Genomic DNA, 22,379 nt, shown 5'->3' with positions numbered 1-22,379 from the left:
GGACGTAGTCCGTAGAAGTTCTTGCAGCCGCGGCAATTTATTTATACAGTGCGTTTAATTATTACGTACATGTGCATCAATAACAATGAATGTACTCTGCCGTCTGCGATGATACCATTTTCCAATCTCTATTGTCCATTTTTTTATTTCTGTATAAATAAAACATTATTATGTTTAGATTTTTTCAAATGTTTAAAACGTGTACATTTTACAGTTAATTTAATTTAAACGAACAACGAACAACGAACAACGAACAACGAACAACGAACAACGAACAACGAACAACGAACAACGAACAACGAACAACGAACAACGAACAACGAACAACGAACAACGAACAACGAACAACGAACAACGAACAACGAACAACGAACAACGAACAACGAACAACGAACAACGAACAACGAACAACGAACAACGATCAACGAACAACGAACAACGAACAACGAACAACGAACAACGAACAACGAACAACGAACAACGAACAACGAACAACGAACACCGAACACCGAACAACGAACAACGAACAACGAACAACGAACAACGAACACCGGACACCGGACATCGGACACCGGACACCGGACACCGGACACCGGACACCGGACACCGAACACCGAACACCGCACACCGAACACCGAACACCGAACAACGGACAACGGACAACGGACACCGGACACCGGACACCGGACACCGGACACCGGACACCGAACACCGAACACCGCACACCGAACACCGAACACCGAACAACGGACACCGGACACCGGACACCGGACACCGGACACCGCACACCGGACACCAGAACCCGGACACCGGACACCGAACAACGAACAACGAACAACGAACAACGAACACCGAACACCGAACAACGAACAACGAACAACGAACAACGAACACCGAACAACGAACAATGAACAACGAACAACGAACACTGAAAAACGAACAACGAACAACGAAAACCGAACAACGAACAACGAACAACGAACACCGAACACCGAACAACGAACAACGAACAACGAACACCGGACACCGGACATCGGACACCGGACACCGGACACCGGACACCGGACACCGGACACCGGACACCAGAACCCGGACACCGGACACCGAACAACGAACAACGAACACCGAACAACGAACAACGAACAACGAACAACGAACACCGAACACCGAACAACGAACAACGAACAACGAACAACGAACACCGAACAACGAACAATGAACAACGAACAACGAACACTGAAAAACGAACAACGAACAACGAAAACCGAACAACGAACAACGAACAACGAACACCGAACACCGAACAACGAACAACGAACAACGAACAACGAACAACGGACACCGGACACCGGACACCGGACACCGGACACCGGACACCGGACACCGGACACCGGACACCGGACACCGGACACCGGACACCGGACACCGGACACCGGACACCGGACACCGGACACCGAACACCGAACACCGAACAACGGACAACGGACACCGGACACCGGACACCGGACACCGGACACCGGACACCGGACACCGGACAACGAACAACGAACACTGAAAAACGAACAACGAACAACGAACACCGAACAACGAACAACGAACAACGAACACCGAACACCGAACAACGAACAACGAACAACGAACAACGAACAACGAACAACGAACAACGAACAACGAACAACGAACAACGAACAACGAACAACGAAACACGAACAACGGACAACGGACAACGGACACCGGACACCGGACACCGGACAATGAACAACGAACAACGAACACTGAAAAACGAACAACGAACAACGAACACCGAACAACGAACAACGAACAACGAACAACGAACACCGAACACCGAACAACGAACAACGAACAACGAACAACGAACAACGAACAACGAACAACGAACAACGAACAACGAACAACGAACAACGAACAACGAACAACGAACACCGAACAACGAACAACGAACAACGAACAACGAACAACGAACAACGAACAACGAACACCGAACAACGAACACCGAACAACGAACACCGAACAACGAACACCGAACAACGAACAACGAACAACGAACACCGAACAACGGACAACGAACACCGAACAACGAACAACGAACAACGAACACCGAACAACGAACAACGAACAACGAACACCGAACAACGAACACCGAACACCGAACACCGAACAACGAACAACGAACAACGAACACCGAACAACGAACAACGAACACCGAACACCGAACACCGAACAACGAACAACGAACAACGAACAACGAACAACGAACAACGAACAACGAACAACGAACACCGAACACCGAACAACGAACAACGAACAACGAACAACGAACAACGATCACCGAATAACGAACAACGAACAACGAACAACGAACACCGAACAACGAACAACGAACACCGAACACCGAACAACGAACAACGAACAACGAACAACGAACAACGATCACCGAATAACGAACAACGAACAACGAACAACGAACACCGAACACCGAACAACGGACAACGGACAACGGACACCGGACACCAGACACCGGACACCGGACACCGGACACCGGACACCGGACACCGGACACCAGACACCGGACACCGAACACCGAACACCGAACACCGAACACCGAACACCGGACACCGGACACCGAACACCGAACAACGAACACCGAACACCGAACAACGAACATCGAACAACGAACAACGAACACCGAACAACGGACAACGGACAACGGACAACGGACAACGAACAACGGACAACGGACACCGGACACCGGACAACGAACAACGAACAACGAACAACGAACACCGAACAACGAACAACGAACACCGAACACCGTACACCGAACACCGAACAACGAACAACGAACACCGAACAACGAACACCGAACAACGAACAACGAACAACGAACAACGAACACCGAACACCGAACAACGAACAACGAACAACGAACACTGAAAAACGAACAACGAACACCGAACAGCGAACACCGAACAACGAACAACGAACAACGAACAACGAACAACGAACACCGAACAACGAACAACGAACAACGAACAACGAACAACGAACAACGAACAACGAACAACGAACAACGAACAACGAACAACGAACAACGAACAACGAACAACGAACAACGAACAACGAACAACGAACAACGAACAACGAACAACGAACAACGAACAACGAACAACGAAACACGGACAACGGACAACGGACAACGGATAACGGACAACGGACAACGGACAACGGACAACGGACAACGGACAACGGACAACGGACAACGGACAACGGACAACGGACAACGGACACCGGACACCGGACACCGGACACCGGACACCGGACAACGAACAACGAACACTGAAAAACGAACAACGAACAACGAACACCGAACAACGAACAACGAACAACGAACACCGAACACCGAACAACGAACAACGAACAACGAACAACGAACAACGAACACCGAACAACGGACAACGGACAACGGACAACGGACAACGAACAACGGACAACGGACACCGGACACCGGACAACGAACAACGAACAACGAACAACGAACACCGAACAACGAACAACGAACACCGAACACCGTACACCGAACACCGAACAACGAACAACGAACACCGAACAACGAACACCGAACAACGAACAACGAACAACGAACAACGAACACCGAACACCGAACAACGAACAACGAACAACGAACACTGAAAAACGAACAACGAACACCGAACAGCGAACACCGAACAACGAACAACGAACAACGAACAACGAACAACGAACAACGAACAACGAACACCGAACAACGAACAACGAACAACGAACAACGAACAACGAACAACGAACAACGAACAACGAACAACGAACAACGAACAACGAACAACGAACAACGAACAACGAAACACGAACAACGGACAACGGACAACGGACAACGGACAACGGACAACGGACAACGGACAACGGACAACGGACAACGGACAACGGACAACGGACAACGGACAACGGACAACGGACAACGGACAACGGACAACGGACAACGGACAACGGACAACGGACAACGGACAACGGACAACGGACAACGGACAACGGACACCGGACACCGGACACCGGACACCGGACACCGGACACCGGACACCGGACACCGGACACCGGACAACGGACAACGGACACCGAACAACGGACAACGAACAACGGACAACGGACAACGAACAACGAACAACGAACAACGAACAACGAACAACGAACAACGAACAACGAACAACGAACAACGAACAACGAACAACGAACAACGAACAACGAACAACGAACAACGAACAACGAACAACGAAACACGAACAACGGACAACGGACAACGGACAACGGACAACGGACAACGGACAACGGACAACGGACAACGGACAACGGACAACGGACACCGAACACCGAACACCGAACACCGAACACCGAACAACGAACACCGAACAACGGACAACGGACAACGAACACCGAACAACGAACAACGAACAACGAACACCGAACAACGAACAACGAACAACGAACACCGAACAACGAACAACGAACAACGAACAACGAACAACGAACAACGAACAACGAACAACGAACAACGAACACCGAACACCGAACACCGAACAACGAACAACGAACAACGAACAACGAACAACGAATAACGAACACCGAACAACGAACAACGAACAACGAACAACGAACAACGAACACCGAACAACGAACAACGAACAACGAACAACGAACACCGAACACCGAACACCGAACACCGAACACCGAACAACGAACAACGAACACCGAACACCGAACACCGAACAACGGACAACGGACACCGTACACCGGACACCGGACACCGGACACCGGACACCGGACACCGAACACCGAACACCGAACAACGAACAACGAACACCGAACAACGAACAACGAACAACGAACAACGAACACTGAACAACGAACAACGAACAACGAACACCGAACAACGAACAACGAACAACGAACACCGAACAACGAACAACGAACAACGAACAACGAACAACGAACACCGAACAACGAACAACGAACAACGAACAACGGACAACGGACAACGGACAACGGACAACGGACAACGGACAACGGACAACGGACAACGGACAACGGACAACGGACAACGGACAACGGACAACGGACAACGGACAACGAACAACGAACAACGAACACCGAACACCGAACAACGGACAACGGACAACGGACAACGGACACCGGACACCGGACATCGGACACCGGACACCGGACACCGAACACCGAACACCGGACACCGGACACCGAACACCGAACACCGCACACCGAACACCGAACACCGAACAACGGACAACGGACACCGGACACCGGACACCGGACACCGGATACCGAACACCGAACACCGAACACCGAACACCGAACACCGAACACCGAACAACGGACAACGGACACCGTACACCGGACACCGGACACCGGACACCGGACACCGAACACCGAACACCGAACACCGAACAACGAACAACGAACACCGAACAACGAACAACGAACAACGAACAACGAACACTGAACAACGAACAACGAACAACGAACAACGAACACCGAACAACGAACAACGAACAACGAACACCGAACACCGAACAACGAACAACGAACAACGAACACCGAACAACGAACAACGAACACCGAACACCGTACACCGAACACCGAACACCGAACACCGAACAACGAACAACGAACAACGAACAACGAACAACGAACACCGAACACCGAACAACGAACAACGAACAACGAACAACGAACACCGAACACCGAACAACGGACAACGGACAACGGACAACGGACACCGGACACCGGACACCGGACACCGGACACCGGACACCGAACACCGAACACCGAACACCGAACAACGAACAACGAACACCGAACAACGAACAACGGACAACGAACACCGAACAACGAACAACGGACAACGAACACCGAACAACGAACAACGAACACCGAACAACGAACAACGAACACCGAACAACGAACAACGAACAACGAACAACGAACAACGAACAACGAACAACGAACACCGAACAACGAACAACGAACAACGTACAACGAACAACGAACAACGAACACCGAACGAACAACGTTGTTCGTTGTTTCGTTGTTCGTTTGATGTGTGCCAAACCGACAACATTCGGTTGGCCTGCCAATATTGGCGCCAACTAGGCTAATGAAGCCAACATACCGCCAAGTAGCTCTCTACACGTTGGCCCAACCCGTTGGCCCAACACTTTCTAAGCTTACCTAATAATATTTTTATTCCATATTTTACTGAATCAATCAAGAAGAATAAAAGTAGATAGATTAGAAAGTAGATATATTTATAATTTCGCTCAAGCGTAAGTGGTGTAGTAGGTAGCTATATTTAGTTATACATATAACATATTTAGCGTACTGATCGTGTATAGTTTGGAACGAAGAAGCAAGCATCCGCGTTACAAAGTATACACGAGCAGTTTCCTATGGTTGCGTTCTGGCTATGTATAGTTTGGAAATACGCTGCCACGTCACTTCATTTGTACAGGACAGGTGTTCATGACTGTTGTTGTTCACATGTTCATCATAGTTAAAATTTTGGTTGAATTAGTTAGTGATACATATATGAACAACATGACAAAAGGCATTTACCGTTTATGAGCAATAATTGAAATAACAGGATGGCTTTTCCGCAATACTCTGAAGTAAGTATTTAATATGATCAATGAAAACACAAATTATACAAAGTCTTAGAATAATAATAAATAAAATCTAGCTAAGTATAAATGTTATTAGGTACTAAATTGATACATTTTTGTTTTCATTAGCTTTTTAAAGAAAGGCCGGCAAAAACTCCTCACGTAGATATTGCTTTATGTTTTTGATGATTTTTGGTGCATTGATTGGTCGTTATTGGATGCAATGAATGATTGACGATCTGTAAGGCGTAGCATCAAACATCGGTCTAATTTGTTAGAGTAAGAACATCCATCTTCTTCAGATTCTGTAAAAAGATAAAAAATTAACAATTCTTATCAAAATGCTAGTGCACTTTTAACCTAGTTCATTTCTGTGAAACCTTATTTTTGTGTTTAAAAGTATTACCTAAATGACTGCCTACCAGTCGACAAACTCGATAACATGACCTTAGGAAAAATGTAATTAGTTCCATTCCTTACATCAGATTTGTTTAATACTTTAATAAGTATGATGATTATACCTACCTTTGGAGTTTTGGAGTAAAATCTTTTGTTCCAACTACATTTGTACCGATAAATAACATTGTAAGTTAACAATTGTACATTATAAAGCTTGCACACCCATAAGACTATTATGACGAAATCTACTAAAGTACCCGTCACGAGAAGCTATAAATTATGTAAACAAACATCTTTTACTAAGTAAACATTTTATACTGCGAGATAATAATAAATTGACCATATTCAATCGACATGAAATATAGACGGGTTATATGAAAGTAACAACCTATTTAATTTAGTCGGATCATATTTTAACGACGCAAAGCGCTATCGTTTGTGTTTCTTGGTACCGGAACGCGTCCGTCGCAGGGATTGTGAACTATCGGGACGCCATTTTGAAATAAACGCATCATTCGAGTTTCGAATGCGTACGAGTTTGTTTCATTGCTTTGCATATATCGCGGATCTGGTTGTTATTGTTAATTTTGTTATTGTTTCGTTATCACTTTTTTATTGTTGTTACTTTAATTGTTGCGTTAATTTTATTTGTTATTACGTATAATGGAGCCAGTAGCCAGTACATCTAAGGAAATAAATTCGCCACGAAAAAAACGTCAAAAGGTGCGTAATACAATTTATCTAAAATATATAATAAGTAAAAAGAAAGAGTTGTTTGTTCAAACGCGCTAATCTTTGGAAACTTAAGGTTAATATTAGAAGTAGGTTTTAAATTGTGAAGTAATTGGTTAGGTTAATTGGTATACCTGGAGATATAGCTTGAGCTTCGTGTGACAAGTGACTACCGGTGATTTTTACAGGTGATTTTTTTACTTAATAATTTATTAAATCTTAAACAAATTCATTTTTTTTGTTGGTCCAAATGTTGTGAACTCCTGAACACTTGTTTACAAAATTTATAGCTTCTCATGACGGTTACTTTATGTTACTTACTTACGAAGGTGAGGTTAAAACATAGGAAAACTATTTAGTAATCTGTGACATAGGAACAAAAGTTACAGGTACCATCAAACATAACAGAGCACTTAGAAGTAGGTAACAGTGATACTTTTGTCATAGGAAGTGTATATACTATGTAGTATTTATAAAGTTGTAGTAGATTTCAGGTAGAGGTAGGTAGGTATTTCAAAATGCAATTGAAAAAAAAACTAGGTCATTGCGAAGACCTTGTTGTTGCTTGTTGGTAGCCTGATACCAAAGTGTGATCGGGATGCGTTTTTTTAGTGTAGATAATATAAGTAAATGAAGAAAAAATGAAGGTACATTTTATTCTGCGTCCTTTATCCGTAACCTTTATCTTGAAACAATCAGCCCACCTAGACAAGTGGCTTTCTATTAGCGTAAAGTTCAATAGAATAGATTATGAATGTATGAGATTGACGTTTGATTACGACGCGGACGACGACGACGATTGATTACGTCAATCTCATACATTCATAATCTATTCTATTGAACTTTACGCTAATAGAAAGCCACTTGTCTAGGGGGGCAGAACTTTAGGAGACTAATTATTAATTAATTACTTAAATATTTTTAATCTGTGATTCTTCTCCTGGTGGTTGAGTTTAGAATTTCTAGACTAGTAAAATTTGTAGATATCAAGTAGATACTTAAGTACGTTACAAAGGTGAATTTTTAAATTGATAATAATTTAAATCTAGTAAAAATGTTAGGTATACCAGTTTGCAACTCTTGAAAACAAGAGCGTAGTTGATCTCTCAGCAGGGTGCGCGATTGTTGTGAATTTACTGAAGTCTGTATTTTGTTCCACAACTCCGCTTCTCTGGGTATACCTTTGGAGTCGACCTGTCAACATTTTTATATATTTTTTCCTTTTGTTTAAATAGATAATATATAATAAGTTGGTAGTTTATTTTGAATAGACAATATTTCCAATTTATACTTACAGTTTGTAAGTTAGCGAACACGCATTGACTCAGGCACTAGAAGATAAAAATATTTACTTTGTAATGAAATCGAAAATAACAATTAAGTGTCAATATAGTACCTAGGTAATATAAGTAGCTAACATATTATTTCCTTAAATCTATATGAATATAAATTGTTGACAAACCATAAATAGCATTTGCGGTTTCTCATAACTACAGGTAAAGTAATTGCGTACTACGAGTGGATTCTTGACTCTCATCACTTATCATTTGACAAATGAATCATGGTCAGCATCAAAACATACTTATTTTTATGATGCTTTTTTATTCGAAAACTAATTGAATAACGACGCACTCATATTATTAAAATTGTGTTATGTTATTTATATATATATAGGTAGTTAAGGGGCAGATGCACTTTTAATATAGTGAACTGATCGATTTTGGCAAGTAGGTGTGATCGACAAATCCTTTCTGTGTTCGAAATTTTTTAGTCACCTGGATTTGAACCATGGTCCACCCAGTTCTGCGATCATACGTTTACCTCTGAACCCTGATGCTGTTTACTTATTTATTTATGTACAAATAAATAGTAATTATTATTAACAGTAGGTATATAGAGATACTTATTGAATTGTCAATAATATAATACAGTACAGGTTATGTACCTACCTGCCGCTTTTGTTTTGAAAATTCTGTGCGCAGTCATGAAGAGCTTAGTTTATAGTAGGAAAGGAATTTTCGCATTATCTATACTAATATTATAAAGAGGAAAAGTTTGTAAGTATGTATGTATGTATGTATGGTTTTCACGCATAAACTACTGGACCGATTTCAAAAATTCTTTCACCATTAGAAAGCTGCATCTTTACTGAGCAACATAGGCTATATTGCATTTTCAAAAAAATTAGAGATCCTTACCAAAAATACAATAATGTAACCCAAGGTGTAAAAAAATCCTCAATAAAACTTCTGTCATCGCGTGCGCTGCGGAATTATTGAAGATAGAACAAAAAAATGTTCTACGGTATTATAGAATGGATCAATATCTACAAGAAAGTCCGCGATACCATATGTCCATCTTCAGTAGTTATGTTACTACAACAACTTTTTTACGTTTTCAAAGTAAATAGAAGTGCCGACAGTAATCAAACCATGTTAAATCCATACACATATATATTAATCCTTATCCCATTAAATGATGTTTTATTATAGACTGTTTCAATACCAGCAAAATACTTTTTAAATGAAAAGAATTGGATATTCCATTTAAAAGATATAACGAATTTTTAAAAGTGTCAATCTACAGAAAATAGTAGGTATACTGTTCGAGCAGGCCGTAGTGCGGGGGTCACGGAGGAATAAATAAACATAAAGACATTTTAAGTTTGAAAAATCAGATGTTTTGCGCGAAGTGACAGTAGTACCCACCTCAACGCTTCGCTTATGAGGCGTGCAATAAATATAAATAAATATTATAGGACATTATTACACAAATCGACCTAGTCCCACAGTAAGCTCAATTAAGGCTTGTGTTGTGGGTACTAGGCGACGATAAATATAATATTTAATAAATACATATATAGATAATAACACCCAGACCCAAGAACAAATAATTGAGTTCATCACACAAATATTTGCCCTGACCGGGGATCGAACCCGGGACCGTCGGCTCAGTAGGCAGTTACTTTACCACTACGCCAACCGCGTCGTCGAATCCTACCAATATGCGTCTTGACGGAACACAGTGGGGTTTTGGTCGGTAGGAATCCGACATAACCCACGGCCCCTCCTCCGGAGGCCGTGGGTATCTATGAAAGATTTCCCCACTAAAACAAAAAAAAAAGGCCGTAGTGCGGGACGGGGTAAAGGTGATTTTCATGTGATTAAAAATTAAACCTATAGTCCGACCTATAGTAGACTTTTCACTGTAACGATATCGCTATCTATGCGGGTGAAACCGCAGGGCATTGCTAGTATTTAAATAAATAATGTACCTGATCAGAGTCATCTGTACCTAGAAAAGATTCGCTACGTTTATTTCTGTACGAACGAATATCGTTGCTGCTGTTATATTTATTGCCGAGCGCTGGACGTGGGATCGTCTTGATAAGTTTTTCACCTTTATCCCCAGCTCCGTATCCCAAATAATCATAATCTGTTCCATTTAAAACATGTATTTGATTTCGTTCAGTTGTATTACGACGTTCGTGGTCGTATATATTTGATTCTTGTTTCATGTTACTATCGATTCGAGGGTACGACTCGTTGTTGCTTCGACGACTCCTGTTACCGTATTTATTATTTTTAAATCTCTCTGTATTGATGGAGCAAGAACGTAAAGCTTCCTCTATATCCTCTTCCATGAGGTGGATGTTGCCCTCCCCAGTACATGATACAAGCGCTGTTAGTAATGGAACTAGAATAATCAATCTGTACATAGTAACTGATGTAGTGGGTCAAAATTGTGGGAATATAAGAGCTGTAGAGCGGAAGTAAGTCAATTATATGTGACACATGATTGGCGTGAATAATGATAGTACAAGAGGTTTTATTGCATTTTGACTACAATAGATATCCTGACAGAAACTTGTTTCTCGAATAAGCTTTGTAGGTTATTCAGGAATATATATAACTAGCTGCTCCGCGCGGTTTCACCCCCGTGGCTCCACTCCTGTTGCCCGTAGCGTGATGAAATATAGCCTATTACCTTCCTCGATAAATGGGCTATCTAACACCGAAAGAATTTTTCAAATCGGACCAGTAGTTCCCGAGATTAGTGCGTTCAAACAAACAAACAAACAAACAAACAAACTCTTCAGCTTTATAATATTAGTATAGATATAAAATATTTGAAAAACTGAACGTTAATACAATAATAAGTGGACCATTATACTTAAATGTGATTTATTAAATTGATCGATCAATCTGTCTTTAGTATTATGAGAAGAATGAATGATGACTATAACATTATCTTAATAAGTGTTTGTATTTATGCTAATATTTATGACATGATGTGTGTAGGCGAATATTAATAGATAATCGTAGACGTTGAGATAAATTTATTATGTTTAATTTAAAGTAAAATTTAATGCTCTATATAGTTAGCTCTTATTTTATTGATTTTTCGAAGGTTGTAAAAATACAGAGAGATTAGTGTAGATATATATTCCTCTATTACAGATAAAATACCTATATTGTCTATAATAGAGATGCAATATGCTGGATTTCCCACACGTATAGATAAGTTAATGTTCAATTACTTATTACTTCACAAACCACAAGAGTTCAAAAAACTATTAACATCGCCGGTAATTCTGATTTTATTGTATCAACTTTTTACTATCCAAGATGACTTATAATTCTTACAACATTAATAAGATTTGTTCTCACAAATAATTATAATTGTGGCAATTTTATATTAGATTTTATGCAAGGAAGGTAACATATTATATACATTTAGGGATCTCGTGTTTAAAATAAAAATCAGTTTTGGTTTGATATTTTAATAAAGTTCTCATCGCAAAATATATTTGTATTATAACTAATAACTATGTGCCATAAATGATTAAACTAATTTAAATTATCTCCAGCGCATATTACGAAAAGGTATAAGAATTACAGTTAAGTTGTTTTCATTTCCCCTTTCCATAGTGACCCCACTTGCCGTTACCCCAGCCACTCCAAACAGGACTGTTATTGGTACCAAATACTCTCACACTATTGCCTCCATACGATCCGTAGCCGCTGCCAGCATAATATGGTTTTCCGACGACGTTTCTAGTACTAGGTATACTAGCGTAGCTACTTCCAATCACGCCACTTCCCCCCAAACCTCCATAAGTACCAGTTAAATGGAATTGTACGGGTATACTTTGTAGACCATAACTTGCTCCAAATCGTGGCCAAAATGTCTCTGCGCTTTCCATAGACTCTTTGTCTAATGTCGTCGAAGTGTCCACTGGAAAAATTCAATATTGGTTAGTTTAGTATAAATAAACAACTAGATATAGTTGAGGTGTGATTGAAGTGAATTTTCTGTAGACCGCTGTCCAATACTGGTGCAACTCAAAACTTTGAATGTAAAAGATACCTATTAGATAAGGTAACGGCACCAGTGGTGGACAAGCATCCAGTAATGGACAAAATAAATATTAAATTTAAATATTAAGTCCAAAATTAACGTTATATAATTTGGCAATACTTAAAATAAAAGTTTGGTTCATAAGCTATCAAAATACGACATTTCATCTTATTCGGCCAAAATGTTTGGAGATGGCAGAACGTTATGTTTAGTTGCTGCGACTCGTTTCGAAGAAATCCGTTTTTACTAAGAAAATCCTTAAGGAAGTGAGGACACAATTTTGATATTACTTTTATTTATAGTAGTTAAGTGTACGAAATATTACACGATTCAGTATCATGATAGGTTATGTTGTTTAAATAAAATTCATCAGTGTTCATAACTGGATTTAATTCTATGGATATATCCATTTATGGACATATGTCGAAAATAAACTTTTTTTAAAGGTATTAATTACATGCGCTTTTCTGTATTGTCTTTTCTTTCTGATTAATAATATACCTATCACGACCATTTCAAATAAAGGGTTCCAATATTGTACAACAATTGTCCATGACTGGATTTGCTTTGGTTCCTATAATGGACATTGATATTTTTTGTTAAAATTACACTAATGGGTCCAACAACATAATATCTATCTAAACATGAAGAATATATTTTAGAACAATGGGTCATTATTGCTTTGCGACTCGTTCTCGGCTTCATTCTCTATCACTGCGTAGAAAAGTCGCATACTTATGCGTATTGTAACGCATCTATCATAGAGAGTTCTCTGATGAACTGTTTGGATCGTTGTCTGCTGCTAAATTTCACCACCATATAGCACACACGCTTAAATTTCATCCACACCATCTTGACAACAGTTTAAAAAAAGCTTTTTGTCTCGTGCTACAATTTGGAATCCATATCGATGGACCGATCAGATTAAGGCTGCTGGCGGATTCAGATTGGCGATTCACTTCACGAGTGTAGCGGAATGCCAAGAAACAGAGAGATATGGCGGAACATCGTGAAGCGGGTAACATCTACCCCCCTAGAGTGATATGACGAAGAAGAAGAAGTCCCAAAATGGATGGAATGGCAATACTTTTTTTAGTTATATTTTTCATCCCTGACTTATTGAGAAAAAAAACCATATTGGTGTAACTCGTATTTAACGATGCATTTGTCCAATTTTTGCATAGAAAATGGAAATTAAGACTGTTTTAAATATTATAAGTATGCAAAATAATTAATAAGTACTATTTTTTATAAATACATCTCCGATTTATTGTATTCCAATCATCATTTTCAAGATTCTATTGATAACTATAAGTCTTCTCCAATTGTAAATAACTGGAGAAACGACATTAGGTACAGTCCATAAATGGGTGTTCATAACTGGATGTTGTCCAAAACTGGGTGTCCATCATTAGATTTCTCACTGTCCAACACTGGTGCAAAAAAGTGGTTTTTTAATTTATAAATAACTTCATTATTTATGCATTGTAATCTTTTTTCTAACATTGGTTACGTTAAACTAACATTGAACTAAAGGTATAACTAAACAATATCCAATAAAGTTAAAAAACCTACGAGAAATTTGTAAAAAACTTCAATTTTTTCCTTAATCTGTACAAGACTGGTGCCGTTACGTTATATAATTACTTGTCATAAAATATTGTAAGCAACCAATGATGTAAACAATCTTCAAAAATATACGCCTATTTAATTCATAAAATGACTAACATAAAAAAATGTGACAGGTGTATTTTACGTGATTTCATACTTGTGTTACTGATTGACATTTCGATACGGATACGTATCAATTACAGTAGGTACCTAATAGTACGGATGCGTAACAAACATAACATTATAGAGTTACTTCATCAAGGCATCGACTATGAAACTTACATTCGTTAATAGCGTCGGGGTTTCCAATTGGGTTCCGTTTGGGATCTTGCTTCGGTATTTGCGACCATAATATTCCCGGTATATCGCCCGTAATAGGTGTGACAGGAGGGCTTGGAGCGAGGTATAGAGCTGGATCAAGCACTGTGCTTTCCGCTGGTCGTAAACTGCTGCAGAACCACCACATGAACATCTGAAATAAATGTACCTTTTACTCAATTGTGTGGCTCACTTGGCTGTCATTACCTAACAAAAATCTGGATACCTAACCTTTTAATTCTTAGCCGATACCTACATTTGCGTCACCGATGCTATATTTTTTTAGATGAAGCAATGAACTCGCATGAAAAATAAATATATAGGTACTTATACTATAATTCTGCTATGAACTGGCGGATTTACATACCTAATGTATCTAGTGCTGTAGGTATAAATTTATGCCATCTTTACCAAACTACAATACTTTGATATCTTTAAGTGTATCGCCACTATAAGAGACCTAAGCAAAATAAGACGTTGAATCTAATGGCAAATATTATCATATTTTCTCCAAGATGGTTGTAAGCAAATTTACTCAACCAGTTGGTAAATCTGGCGCCTCTCCCCATTGCTTTGATTAATAATAAAGCCTAAACAACATAATTTTAAAATAATGCTTCTATTCTTATACTACACACGGACATTTGTTTGATGTGTGCAGTGTGTAGGTATGTACTTTACAGAAATTAATCGAGATTAAACAAAATATTGTTTTATATTTACCTACTGGTAAAGACCGATGTTACAATACGTACCTATATCGACTCAGGGATAAATAACAACATTCAACAATTATTATAAAAATACAAGCAGGAAATCTAGGTTCAAGTTAGCGATGAGTTAACAAGTTATAATATAATTATCATCACAACCGTATCCTTAAAACATAATTAATGTAATAATTGCATGTTATTTGCGGTTATCGACTATATACATAACACTCATCAATCGTTCTTTATAATTATAATTCTATTCAAAGAACTTATGATGCATAAACACAAATTAAAAGTTAATTACAATATGAATAGTCTAATTGTTTGCAAGATAGTGAGACAGGATTGTGTTTCTCTCATACCTAAAGGATTTTATATTTACTTTGAGTGATAAACATTAATTAACAATTTATATAAAAAAGGTAATGAGTATTTAAAAATGCGTAATATAAACATTTACAATTAAAATTTTTACTTTAAGACAAAATAACAATTAAATATATTCTTAACTGCGTATGAAATAAAAAGGTACGTGATTTAAATAATTATTTTAAACCATAAAAAATGACGGTAGAAATAAAAATTAACTTACAAACATTTTGATATGACGATATTAACAAACTTAGCAGAAAACGAAGAAATGCACTTTTCTGTGAGGAAGTAAAAATTCAACTGAGTTTTGAAATGGGACACGGCATAGACCTTTCTCTGGATTAGAAATTTTATGAGTTCAGGTTCAAGGACGGCGGTGAAAGTTCCCCTTTTTTAAAGCTTGAAACGTTTTAAAGCTCTACGCCTGTAATTGCATTTAGATCAAACGAACATAGAGGATGAGCAAGCGATCTTTTAGTGTATCAGTGTTGTTCATTATTAGAACATTGCATAGAATCGAACTAAGCACTACGCCTGTTTTCACTAAAAGAATTTGGCATTGTTGGGTTAGAATGAGCATTCGCTCGTTTGATGTAAATACACCGTTATAAGGAAATAATAAAAATTCATATTACGTAAGATGTATTTAAAAAAATTAAAAGCTAATTACTAAGCTATCTTGTTACCCATTAATTCTTAAAATCATATCTCAATCTTAGCGTCAAATAACAGTAAAAATCGTTGGTAGAGAAATTGTAGAGCCTAGGTACGTCCATATAGTGAATGTTTATAAAATGAAATCTTTTTTTCTTTTCAATATTGCAATGACATTTTGAACCTGTTTGGAAGCAAAATTTCATAAAATAGGTACAATAATTTCCATACATCTGTTCAAAAGCTTAGAATTTGATTTATTTGAGTTTCTTAGAATTTCAATACACGTATATCTAGTTATCTATATTATACCGAAAAGTACTTACCTTAGCAGTCGCAAAAAATAAGACAAGTCATCTAAAATTTCATCACTTACGTTTTAAATTGTGTAATGTGTGTAACGTACAAGTAGAATAATGGGAAAACGTTTTGTTTCTGCGGTTTTCTGCAGTTAATGTGTTAAACATTTTCTAATTGAACATTGTGCACAGCTGAGTATTTCTTGGGTAAGTGCAGGTAGGTATATGCAATATAACGACTGCGTCTCTAGACGCAGGTTTTTCATAATATAAATTATGGTAATACCTATTTAAATACATACAAAATACTTAGTATTGTTCAGATATTCAGTTATGAAATTCGAGTGAATTTCATATTTTTTGCCTCTGTAGCTTTTTTTGGGGCATTATAGTATACACCAAATTATGAAATATCTATAATAACGTTGCAATACTAGGTAATAGAAAAGTGTCTGTAGTAGAGAATAAAAGAAAACAGTAGAGAAATAAAAGTATTTTTATTATTATTTACTTCATACTACTTCGTTCATATTATGTAATTAATAATGTCAAATGTGAAAAATTGTATGTAATTAAAAACACGTCCTTGTCAGGGGCAGCTATGTATCTTATACCACAAAAAAGATAAATAAAACAAGGTCATTTTTAATGTATCCTTCTATCCTAAAGATCACTTGCAGAACACGTAGAAATGCTGGGATATACCAAGGTTAAGCGGGTTCATCGGATGTTTCTTCAAAGAAATCTCAAATATAAACTAGTTTAAGCGTAATGCCAAGACGTTCTCATTGCTTTTGTGTTGACACTATGTTGTTTACACAGCTAAATTTGCGTTGTTTTAAATGGTATTTTTGATTTTACAATGAGTCATTATTCACACAGTTAAGTATCCGTCCACGGTAAGGCTGTGACACCTAGATGCGAGTTGCGACGGGTAAGCGTGATGCTATGAAATGACGAAAAATGATTTTATTTGTGAAATCATCATCACAATTTTACACTCAACTACCAATCATTTAAGGGCATCGTTTATTTGTGATATGTACATTGTACGTACATCATTTGTGCACTGAAAACGTCTCGTATTAGTTATGGTAGTAGGCACAGTAGTAGGTAAGTATCATTATTATTTACAAGAAAAATATGCCTTGAAGTTTCTGAAATTTAACAAGCTATTATAATCTATTTAAGTATGTCATATAATCTATGTATATAATCTATTTCTTTGGGTCTGAATTCAAAAACTTATCAGATGTTCTTTAAAATAAGTTTAGGTCTTTAATATTTTAGAGGTAGTATCCAAATGGTCATATCGCTTTTCTTGTAGTGGTCACTTTACTTATTGGTATAACAGATAAATATTTATATTCCTTTAACGGAAACCATAAAATAATGTACGTCAGTACTGTTTTATATTATTAAGCCCTATATTATTAAGATTAAAAAATATATCACAAATAATATGAATTATGAACTTGATTATGAACAATATAGGCACATTTATTATGTGGTACGTGACTAATCATATGATATTTTAAGGTGTATAATTTAAATAATTAAAAAATCCGGTTGTTTTTAAGTAAAGCTTCATAGATATCTACAATAGGTATATATGTAATATTCAATCCAATTGAAATTCAATCAAGTTTTGAATCAAAATCTACATGAAAGGGATACTCAATTATTTTTCTTTATACTATGGTTTTAGCAATATAAGGTAAGCAGTGCAAGGCGCAACGCGAGAAACTAGACGAATTAATTTTATAAAATACAGCTATCGAAGAAACTTTTAAAATAAACATATAATTTTTCGCAATGAGAAATGATAATGTATAAAGTTTTATCACAGTATTACCATTATTTCCTAAATAATGGTAATACTGTGGTTTTATTATTATGTATGTAATATTATATCCTTGAATGAAATGAACGAGTTTTATTATATTTAAGTATATTATTAAAGGCGTGGTTGAATATGAATACAGGAAATATAGTATCAAGATTAAAATGAACTGGTTTTATTATTTAAACCGAAAATGTAAATACTATAAAGGATCTAACTATTTAACGTTTGTTTGTAATATTTGCCAAAGTTATGATGTTTGAATTTAGCAACGCTGATTTTTCATACGAAGAAATGGAATGTGGATTGTGGGTATACTATAATTATCCAATACACAATAATGTGAAAAGTAGAGTTGTTTTTGATAAAAACTTCGATCAATATTTGTTGACCATAGTTATTTTAATGGCCATTGAATGAATATTCATTCATTAAACAAATCGGTAATTTCATTCAACCAATTTTTTTTATCGTACACGATATCGTACAAAATTAATACATATGTAGTTATATGATTAAAATTAAACAAAGGGCAGTTTTATTGCAGTCAGATATTTCTGCCAGGCAACCTTAACATTAAACAGGCAAACACACAATTTTTAAAACATACTATTTACTTAGGTATAACATGTATTTATGTACATCACAAATTTTAATTACCTGCCTGTATATTAACCGTGGTTTTGCTTATAGGTTTAAGACTTGTCGTAGAATTTTTATTTAAACCTAGGTTACATATATTAGGTATCTGTTAATGGAAGCTGACTCATAGCAACTATGTCATGGATGCATCCTTATCACACACCATCATATGGGTATTATTTACTACACTTTGTGTAATATGGAAAGTAAAAAATATATCTGTAAAAATATGAATATTGCACAATTTGTTGTCACCCTGTGCATCCTAGCTGAAGGTGAATAATATCCAAAACAAACAGAAATAATTTGTAAAATAAGACAAAAGAATTGGAAAATGTGTGAATTTTGTACCTACTTATAAATTACATATTGCGATTAATTTTCGCTCTAATTTTGAACGATGCAAAAACTGTTTAATACAGTAACAATAAACAAAGATTTTTTTAAAAGTTAATTATCATTTTGTAAAAAAGATAAGACGATGCTTTTAGTAGACTAAGATTCTAAATCTTATTAGAATAGATATTGCATGTGAATTTTGATGTTATAATTTGAATTTCTGTTCAATAATTGAGTGGCTTTATCCATTAAAAACAACATTTAAACTAGTTTTTCTATATATAAGTATAAGTGGTCAACCAAGACTCAGGAATGTAAAAAAATTATAATAAGTAAAGATGTTAGATAAGTATGTACCAAGATAAGTACGTTAAATTGTGTAAAATGTAATAATAAAATGCAAATTAAATTATTAACATAATAACAATTGCGTTATATTTTAAATTATTTAACAATTTATCTCATGTAGAGACACGCAACGTTGCAATAAAACAATGGATATTTTAAACGATATTTATTGTATATTCACATCACAGATCTAAGAAATACGTAAAGGTACCTACATTGGTGTATGGTTAGCGTCCGTAGCCGTAGCCGCCGTGGCCGAAGCCTCTGCCGCCCCAGCCACCGCCGTGACCGTAGCCTCCCCCGTGTCCCCAGCCACCTCCATGTCCATAACCGCCTCCATAGCCTCCGTAACCTCCATAACCTCCGTAACCTCCGTATCCTCCGTAACCGCCCCTCCAGCCGCCGCCGCCCCAATGGGACTCCTGGGGCTCTAACACCTCATCAGCGGCCTGAGCCTTAGCCTGGGATGGGCTTGGCAACGCAGATGCGTATGCCAGGCAAACGCACACCAGCAGAGCGATAGACAGAATCTGAAAAATAAAGAAAGTTAAGTAGGTAATTTCAAAATGAGGATAGTAAGATACTGTTTTTTGTTCCGGTTTTTAATTGAACATATTATTTTTATCTTAAGTGTCACGGGTCACAAAATTTATCTGATCAAATATAAAATTTAAATATTATGAATTTTCGTACACTTATACCTATTTAAATTTTAAGCACTGTTTGCAAAATAATGATTACTTAGTTGTAAAATAATATAAAATATTGGTTGGCTACTCACTGTTTTCATCTTGGCGAGTATCCGAGAATATGTTGGAGGTCCGATCTGCCGACCTATTTATACAACTTCGAACACACCTCCTCTTGTATAAGTTTGTGACTAATCTGCCAGGTAAATAACCCTCAACAGGTATACATATATGACGTATCTATACTAATCTATACTAATATTATAAAGAGCAAAGGTTTGTAATTACCTATGTATGTATGTATGTAAGTATGTATGGTTTTCACGCAAAAACTACTGGACCGATTTCAAACATTCTTTCACCATTAGAAAGCTGCATCTTCACTGAGCAACATAGGCTATATTGCATTTTCAAAAAAAATTAGAGATCCTTACCAAACATGCAACAATGTAACCCAACTCAAGGTGTAAAAAATTCCTTAATAAAAATTCTGTCATCGCGTGCGCTGCGGAATCTATTCCTTGAAGTACGAGGATGGTTCTTATGAAAAAAAAAAAACGTAAACACGGGCGAAACCGGGGCGGACCGCTAGTATAATAATATATACGCGTAATATGTGAGTTTTACTCATCTTATAATTTAAAAAAGATTGATGTTCATTAATGTCATTTATTATTTATGATATCAGTCATATATTTCCTGGTAAAGTGACATGCGGTTTGCAAATTCAAAATGCAAAATGCACGCCTAAGTAAATATTCCGTAATTATTGGGTTTTAGGTATTTGCTTTTATGTTTTGTACTTTATGTTCAAATTGACGTTTGATTTCAATTTACCAAATTAGTACCTAACTACTTCGCTTATAAATTAAATAACTAAAAAAATATATCTAATGAACATAATGTAGGTATCATAATATTATAGCCTCTATAACATATTTGGGCATCACGTTTTTATATTTAAAAATCCGGTTAAAAGACCGTAAGGTCTCGTGTTGAATATGTATTTACGTATACCTATGTTATTTTAGATTTAAACATAATAAAATAATATAAATATAAAAACCCGTTACGTTATTATTATTTTAAATTCTCACGTGACGTTCAAAAACGTGTCCTATTATTACCGACAAACCTACTTTTATATTGATAGGTACATATATGTAAAAATGTTATAAGAAGCACTTCAAAATACTATCAGCTCTAAAACATTAAGCGAGTATGTCAGATTTAAATGGATTGTTGTGGGAATTTCCTTTCAATCCACCAAACATAGAAAATTAAAACGAATGAAGATCAAAATAAATATTTAATATCATGCTGTGTAAATATTT

The 22,379-nt window shown here is 37.2% G+C and overlaps 3 protein-coding genes across 3 annotated transcripts; all 3 read right to left on the bottom strand.

Moving 5' to 3' along the window:
- Positions 1-6,828: 6,828 nt before the first annotated feature.
- Positions 6,829-11,574, bottom strand: LOC149481720 (uncharacterized). The gene is made up of 4 exons (XM_089704736.1): positions 11,131-11,574; positions 9,152-9,187; positions 8,924-9,050; positions 6,829-7,030 (listed from the first exon to the last, which is right to left on the bottom strand). The coding sequence occupies exons 1-4, from the start codon at positions 11,572-11,574 to the stop codon at positions 6,900-6,902; spliced, it is 738 nt and encodes a 245-aa protein (XP_089560862.1). The 3' UTR covers positions 6,829-6,899.
- A 1,060-nt stretch (positions 11,575-12,634) lies between these two features.
- LOC149481719 (uncharacterized) lies at positions 12,635-16,512 on the bottom strand. The gene is made up of 3 exons (XM_089705317.1): positions 16,452-16,512; positions 15,111-15,300; positions 12,635-13,094 (listed from the first exon to the last, which is right to left on the bottom strand). The coding sequence occupies exons 1-3, from the start codon at positions 16,455-16,457 to the stop codon at positions 12,769-12,771; spliced, it is 522 nt and encodes a 173-aa protein (XP_089561443.1). The 5' UTR covers positions 16,458-16,512; the 3' UTR covers positions 12,635-12,768.
- A 3,995-nt stretch (positions 16,513-20,507) lies between these two features.
- LOC149481718 (uncharacterized) lies at positions 20,508-21,253 on the bottom strand. Its single transcript, XM_089705106.1, has 2 exons — positions 21,138-21,253; positions 20,508-20,886 (listed from the first exon to the last, which is right to left on the bottom strand). Exons 1-2 carry the CDS (start codon positions 21,144-21,146, stop codon positions 20,584-20,586), a joined length of 312 nt encoding a protein of 103 aa, XP_089561232.1. The 5' UTR covers positions 21,147-21,253; the 3' UTR covers positions 20,508-20,583.
- Positions 21,254-22,379: the final 1,126 nt, after the last annotated feature.

This window comes from Colias philodice, chromosome 16 (genome assembly GCF_061535455.1).
Source record: "Colias philodice isolate Cphi_HAF_F1 chromosome 16, ilColPhil1 Martin Lab GWU primary, whole genome shotgun sequence".
Lineage (NCBI taxonomy): Eukaryota > Metazoa > Arthropoda > Insecta > Lepidoptera > Pieridae > Colias > Colias philodice.
Note: the sequence above shows the minus strand (reverse complement) of the source record. Positions and strands in the feature narration are given on the sequence as shown.

Excerpts from the sequence above, each read along its gene's own strand:
- LOC149481720 (XM_089704736.1), bottom strand. The coding sequence starts at position 11,574 with ATGTACAGATTGATTATTCTAGTTCCATTACTAACAGCGCTTGTATCA. Across the intron at positions 9,051-9,151 it reads TGTTCGCTAACTTACAAACT|GTCGACTCCAAAGGTATACC; the intron begins GTAAGTATAAAT and ends AAATGTTGACAG. Across the intron at positions 7,031-8,923 it reads TTTTCAAGAGTTGCAAACTG|AATCTGAAGAAGATGGATGT; the intron begins GTATACCTAACA and ends ATCTTTTTACAG.
- LOC149481719 (XM_089705317.1), bottom strand. Across the intron at positions 13,095-15,110 it reads CCCCGACGCTATTAACGAAT|TGGACACTTCGACGACATTA; the intron begins GTAAGTTTCATA and ends GAATTTTTCCAG.